Below are 7,518 nucleotides of genomic sequence, written 5' to 3'. Positions count from 1 at the left end.
GCTGACCGAGACCACGGCCAAGGAATCAATTTGTTTCCTTAATGCCAATAATCGTCGAGCCGAGGGGCGGCCAAAGGATTAGAGCAATTTCGTAAATATTCTTCCGATTACGACGACGCTTACGAGCCCGGGGTATAAATGAGTGAAAGGATTTGTGGCCGAACGAAACTTTCGCCCCGTAAAAGGCCGACGGCCATCGGGGTGATTCATCGACTGGGAAGAAGCATCTTCCAGAGCGCCGTTTGGTGGGGGGCATTAAAAAATGTGGTCGAAAGCTTTAAACACGTATTTTAAAGAACGAACGGGTACCAATTAACGAAAGGCGCGGACCATTAATACCCCAAACGCCTGGAGGGCGATTCTAAGCAGATGGCCAGTGGAGTGACCACTTTGTGTGGAACACAAGGATAACGGCCCGATCCTGCGGTGCATCTCGCGGGGTGCACGGCCGTCGGGTTTACGTTCGCCTTTTTGTTTTACGCGAAGAAACAGCCATAAAACGCACCACTCACTCGATCCCCGGACCCGATGCCCGACCGAACCGACCACTTTCTGACTACAAAATGGCATCCTCGTTAATCCCGATCAAATAACATGTGTTCTCTGGCGATGAGTATGCAACGCGCGCTGCGGTGGGCAGTAAAAATCAGCATTAAATTATTTCAATTTGTTGCCAATCTTAACGATCACCCGCTGCTGCCGGCATCCCGGTATGCGGGTTGTGCCTCTCGCGTAATGAGTCCGGCGATTTTATTACGCAGCCAAATTGGATTAATTGGGGCCCCGGTGTCGATGCAGAAAGCTCCAGGCTCGGAGGCCCCTGCCAGCTGGGGTTCTGTTTTAAGTGCACCGTACCGGTACCAGAGGTTCCGGTCGGCCAGAGTTCTGCCTGGCCTGTGGTGTAAAGGAATTTCTAATAAATCCGTCCCGTGGCGGGTCACAGGGAAACCTGATCCGGCCATGCTTTTAGGCCTTTCTCGCCTGTCAGATTGTCACCGAGCCGGGTCGAGCCGCGGCGAGAGAGGTGTCAATCAGTCAATCCGAACGGCACCGAACACTCCGAATAAACATTTTATTTCCCGGAGAACTTGTGGCCCCTTTGGTGTGACATTTATCCGCATCCTGAGCGCAACACGGGACAATGTGATGGAGAGGGGTCTGGTCGCGCGAAATGGTGTTACATTTCAATTTTATAATTTATTCAAATCCATATCGCGCTCGCGTCGCGTTTATCGCTATCGCACCATCTTCGGTCGCGGCGGGTCGCAGGTTACCGGTACCGAAAGTGCCCTATATTACATTTTGGGATAGTGCTAATGTGTTCCTGACAGAGGGTCCTCGGATCCCCCCGGAGGCTTGGCCATAATTTATGCACACCTCGGCCCGGATCATCTTTCGCGAGTTCTCTGCGGAAGTCTGCGTCGCCGAACAACGCCGAGAACGCATCTCCTGGGAAGAACCCGACTCTCTCTCGCTCTCTGTGTAGGGTCTGATTGGTTTGTCGCCGTTACTTCCTGTGCTGGGACCCGGGACTCAGGCACAGAGCAGTTATTACGCGGAGTGTCAAAAATCGCACTCCGGCTCCTCGAACGGGTCGGGTCCCTGGCGGGCTGTCCCCGGGGAGCTTGTCAATCGTTTTACGCGTGGCTCCCCACCGTACACGCAGCCATCAATCATTTCATCTTCCAGTACGTCCGGCAGCGAAGGAATTGCTCTTGGGTCGTCTTCCGCTTTTCTCGGAAAACATCTGCAGCAAAACTGGTCAGGTACCGGAAATCGAGCAGCGTGAAGATAAACAGTAAGAAACACCGGACGGAGAGATGCAGCCGGAGGTCAAAGGGGACGGTGTCACCCCGGGGACGCGCCCTTTTGCTATTCACGCTGCGTTCCGTTTTATGTAAATAACGTAGTAAATCTTTTGCCACCAAACCCTTATTTCTTGGCCTTTCTCGCGCGATTGCAGCGACGTGGGCATTCCGGGCGGAGAGGCTTTGGAAATCACTCGACGCGGACAGTTGGACCCCACGGAGCACGGTGGACACGTTACAGATTCCGACGAAGGCTCTCGGGCCGTGCTCTCGGGAGGTCCCCGGGTTCCGGCTCTTTACACACCCGGTTTGTTGTGATAGGCCACGAGTGAAATTGTAGCTTCTCCGTTCTCGGCTTTCATTACACAACACTCGACGCTCGACTAGGGGCTCGGACACGGCGGACTGTTTGGACTTCCTGGGTGGCGCTGATGGCGGTAACAATGGTGACAGTAAACATGTGTGCCGCAGAAGCGCAAGAAACATAATTACTTCGCCCGGATCGAATTTCAACAAGTTCCAAAATTATGCCCAAAATGGTTCGAGACCACACCGAGAGTGAAGGCTTTTGGGCCCTAAATTGAACCCAACACTTTCTCCCGTTCGGGCGATAAATTTAGTTGATTTTGTCCAGGAAAGGGTGCTACTATCTGCCATTTCCCATGCAATCAAATGAGCTGTGGCAATAAAGTTTAGCAATGTCGGTGCCGGAAATAAAGAGTCGTATGTAAAGTACGCGCCATTTTATATTCAAATATGACATCCTTGCGTGTTATTAAATCCATCCAAGGAACCCGCGTTTCATTGTAACCGCTCTCCATGGCAACCGGCGAACCAGTGTCTCAGTAGCCATTGCAAGTTTTATTAGTTTTCTATCGTGCCGTGGCTGTGCCGTGAGCCTTCTGGAGGAGCTTCTGGCCGTGGCCCTGCAAATTCCAGCATCCGCGCACCTGATCCTAGCCATAACGGGCAACGGTCTAATTATGGTACGTCGTGCGCGCGCGCTTGCGCACCCCAAAGGAAAACCCAGCAGCGAGTAATGGAATTCGGTGATTACAATGCGAAAGCACATCGTTTGGCGACGCGTTATTATCCCTCCGGTCGCTGGTGGCGGGGTGAGTTCGGGCCCTCGAAAAACGGCTCCAATATTCCGGTAGCGACTTGGGAGCGAAAACTTTCAAAATGAAGGAACCGCGCACGAAGCCGCTGTTCGGCCCGTGTTCCGGCTCGTAAAGTGAGCCTTTCCTTTTGCCCGTGCTGCGCGGCTCTGGTTGATGCAATAAAAATTTTCATAAAATACTGAAACTGCTGCTCGCGCGCACGAAAGGGACATGAGCTCTGGGGTCGCTCCCGCTTCTCACAACAGGTGGGGCCTCCGGGATTCGCCGCAGTCCATGTTGACACCGCGCTGGACCGCGCCGAAGACGTTCACCGATGACGACGACGACGATGATGGCAGGTTTATGATTAAACGTATTATTACCCGTCGGTAATTACTGACATTACTCTTTATGAATGTTTCTTCTGAATAATATTAAATTCTTAACTCTTTCGCCTAAGCTTTCATGCCGCGGGACTCGCCGCGTTTGAAGAGGACTTTCGCCCTTTCCGCTGGCCCCTCTGGAATGCTGAAGGACGGCGAAGACGACGACGACGTTATTATTACGGTCGATTGCTAAGTGCATCGGAATCGGGGGGCTCCCTGAGCAGCCCGGATGCCACTGGGCCGGGCACATTAAAAAGGAGGCCACAAACCTGCCATTTTGCACACACGAAGACGACGACGACGGCGACGGCGACGGTGTGTTATTGTTGTAATATGCCGGTGGCCATAATCGTGGCCAGGGGACGCGACATTACTAATTATCATTGTGCAATGTGTACACGAAAGTGGTTTGGCCGGGCTCGACGGTGTCGGAAAGGACCTCCGAAGGAGCAGAAGCGTTGGTGATGCGCCTGCGGCAACGCGTGAAGTTAAGAAAGCAAACAACTAATAAGCACATATCGCCACAGGGACCTTTGCCCTTCAAAGTTCGGCGGCCCCAATCCTGGGCTTGGTCCTGCTGCTCGGGCACTAAAAACCACGTGGTCTTCTGGCGCGATTCGGAACACTTTCTTTTGGCCGCAAGAGAAAGAGAAAACGCAAAGAAATGTCCTAATTTTACTTTGTTATGGCGCCGCGCTTTCGGAAATCAGGGCGCAACTAGCATTTGCCTGCTCGAAAAGACGGCCCTCTTACGATGACGATTGGCGCGGAATGGTCAGAACATTAAATTCACACTTTGTCGTACCGCCCCGGCGGCGACCAGAGAAGGACGAAGAAGCATAAGCATCTTCGGACAAAGAAACCCGGAAGGCGCACTCACAGACAGCCGGCCGGGCTCGTAAAACTTGGATTTGCAACGCCAGTGAAATACGCCCGATTTTCCCCGACGCGTGGGACAATCGCGGCTGGCACAGATAACGAGGCACCGCCGCCACCCCCGTTCGATGTGAATTGGTTTACGAGGCTATAAAACCCGGAAGCGGAAGAACAGCGGTCGTCGGACCCCGCCGTACTTTACGGACTACAAAATTTTCTGATGAGCGCAGCGAATGTGATTAGATTAGTCGGTGTAATGAGTGTGTTGTGAGGCACGAGGGCCCGAGGGAGCCACCGTGAGGACCCGGTGATTAGCTCGCGACGGCATCGGGCTCATAAAATGTCCTTCCTCACGGTTCGCGTTTGTTTTTTTCGGGGCTCTAGTGACGAAAACATACACGGAGCAAATGTTGGTGTACCTTTTTTGCAAACAACAGGACGACACGGGCCACAATCAAAACACCCGATAGCAAGAGGACTTCCTGTAACGGTGCTTAAATTTCCATTAGAACTTGACCCAGCAACCAGTGATCAGTGAACCAACCCTCAGCATATTTTTACAACTGCTCCGGATGGCTTCGGTCGGCGGTTACCAGTGGCTGGCCACCGCATCCTTGGCGCGATGACGAATCGGTGCAATCTTGTACTCGTCCGGTGGTAAGATAAGTGTCGATTTGATAACTTTCGGTTCCGGGCGAGAGGCCACGGCGGCTCGACGGTCCATGAAGGGTTGCAGCGTGCAGTAGTACAGGATCTCGACGATACTGAGAATGCTGACGCCCATGAAGAGACCCAGGATGCCGCCGCAATTGGCCAGAAAATCGGTCAGCCCGAACAGTTCGCTACGCTTGATCGGTATGAAGCGCGACACCTTGAAGTGGACCGTCAGGTAGGACAGTTCCAATCTGGAAAGATGGATTTGTATCACTGTCGCATATCCTTCCACTTCGCAGCGCCGAACACCCGCTTACGTGTCTATTTCCTCCGAAGACAGTTTCATCCGTTTGGCCAACATCCGCCAATCGAACTTGGCCTGCGATATCTCCGTGTCGTAGTAGATCGTGTTGCAGGAGGTCAGACAGCGACAGCGCGCTGAGGAATTGTGCGAGCTGTCCATGGCGTGCAACAGGTCCATCTCCTCCAGAACGGCCTGGGCACGATCGCAACACATCAGCCTACCCAGACCACAGATCCTGGCACCGTCCGCACGCGGCATGGCGAACGGTACACAGCCGCACATCTGCAGGGTGTAGTTGGCCGCACATTCCGTGTCGCAGTTGTGCTTGGTGTAGAGCTTGAAGAAGCGCAGTTTTCGTTCACGATTATACGAACACTTCCGGCGCTCCATATTGTAGGCCTTGATTTTTGGAGAAGTGTCGATGATCTGCGGGTTAACCGATACGGACACCTCTTGGCCGAGAGGAATCCTGAAGAACTGATTGGCTATTCGAGGATACTGATGCGGTGGATACAGATGCACCTTGAAGCCCTGAAAAGAGTTCTAAGCAAGGAAACCTTCAGCTGGATCTACGAGAGGAACCCTTTGCCATTCCTTACTCCACAAACATAGTCCGCATCGATCATTCTGGCCTTAAGAACCACAAAGAATCCGGCCCTCATCCCGGCCCCGAACGTTCGCCGTGGATAACTTTCAGTATCGGAGTCCATCCCGTAGCCGTCGTCCATGGACCAAAACGGTGACGAAGTGTTCTCCTCGGAGTAGACGTAATCCGGGTGGAGCTGGTCCTTGCGCATTAGATCCTCGGCTGCCAGCGAGTTGAACGTGTAGCAGATGCCCGCTTCCGTCAGTATCTTCTTGAACATCTCGGAGCAATCCATCCGGTGGGCCCGCCAGCCACAGTTGACGAAAATATCCTCGAACGGTATGGCCATCCGCTGAAGCCAGTCCACTATGCCATCGTCGTACGAATTGTTGTTGATTTGTTGGCCTATCGAAATGTCACACACCTGCAGCATGGCCTCCAATTTCGCTATTCTATCGGCGACAAGAAACGAGAGTCCGTGAAAGGGTCTACTCAAGGGTCCAACTCACTCAACTCTTCCTTTGACATGAAACGCTTCATGCCAGGTTCGTCGTACAGATGGGCGGCCTTCGTAAAGTCGAACACCTCCTTTCGGACCTTAATCTCCGGACAGATCATAACGGCCGGGAAGGGAATGGAGTAGACCGGCACCGACTTCTCGGCGAACGTCACTACGACGGGATCGTGATCCCACTTCGTGTAGACGCTGTGGATCAATCGTCCACATCCGTACAGCGACACGAGACAAATGATCATCCACCACACCCTGGAAATAAGTGAGCGATTAGAGGAATAGAATCGACAGCCTCGGGAGAGTCCACTACCTCTCGACCCAGCTCCGACCCGGCACAAAGTATCGGAACCCATGGATGGTGGAGTTAAGGCAATAGTCGATCCACAGACTTTGCTCACCCACATCCGACTCCTCCGTGGGGTCCCCAGGACTGTTGTCGGCAGGAAGAAGCTTTGGTAGATCCGGTTTCACCATGGCCGAGCAGGAGCTTGACACTGAACTGTTTCCACAGGCAGGGCATCACATTTATTTACAAAATATCGAAGGACAACCCGGTCACGGTGCAATTAAAAATTTAAACCCAGGCACCGCTGCCTCGGTCATGCAACACTTCCGGGACCCGCCAATCATCTGTTGACTCATGTTTCGTGATCAGCGCGACAAGGCTCTAGGATGGGTCCTTCATAAAGTGTTCAAAAATTTAAACCATTTTTGTCCATTTCAACATCGTGATTTCCACTCTGGCGGCTCACGACAGGCGGAACCATCGTTCCGGGGACAATTAGCGTTAAAGTTTCGGGTACTTACGGCACCCGTTAAAGGGTCACCGGTGTCCCACCATTCCGCAAAACGTGCGAACCTTTTATTTCGCGTAGCTCAAAACCCGCCAAAATCGGTGTCAGCTGCAATTATTTAAGCCCCAGCCCGTCGATCGTCCTACGTGGCGCGGCAACTACGCACGGTACGCAAGGATTTTTGTGGCCCGGAAATCGGTGTCTCAAAAAAACCAGCTTCAACTTCTCCTGCTGCTCCGTCTTGGTCCGGCGCGCATGGGCGTTGACCGACCATGATTGGCGCGTCAGTGTTATGCTGCGCGTCCGGATTGACGTCGTGGCAGCAATCTGACAACCGGCGAGATTCCGAACAAACGGAAAGCAATGGAAAGGGGGAAAAAAATCCTCCACCCGGCGAGTGCATCGGCCAGGGACCGCCCGAGGAGAAAGGCTTATCCGAGGCAGAAGACGAAGCGCACAAGAAGCGCCGTGATGAAATTCGCATGGAAAGTATCAA

General features: G+C 53.1%; 1 protein-coding gene across 1 annotated transcript; it reads right to left on the bottom strand.

Annotated features, from left to right (window-relative positions):
- Positions 1 to 4,759: 4,759 nt before the first annotated feature.
- Positions 4,760 to 6,702, bottom strand: LOC131215130 (pickpocket protein 28-like). Its single transcript, XM_058209514.1, has 5 exons — positions 6,539 to 6,702; positions 6,229 to 6,480; positions 5,728 to 6,166; positions 5,142 to 5,671; positions 4,760 to 5,075 (listed from the first exon to the last, which is right to left on the bottom strand). The coding sequence occupies exons 1-5, from the start codon at positions 6,700 to 6,702 to the stop codon at positions 4,760 to 4,762; spliced, it is 1,701 nt and encodes a 566-aa protein (XP_058065497.1).
- Positions 6,703 to 7,518: the final 816 nt, after the last annotated feature.

This window comes from Anopheles bellator, chromosome 1 (genome assembly GCF_943735745.2).
Source record: "Anopheles bellator chromosome 1, idAnoBellAS_SP24_06.2, whole genome shotgun sequence".
NCBI lineage: Eukaryota > Metazoa > Arthropoda > Insecta > Diptera > Culicidae > Anopheles > Anopheles bellator.
The sequence above is the reverse complement of the archived record's forward strand: the minus strand, read 5'-3'. Positions and strand labels throughout refer to the sequence as shown.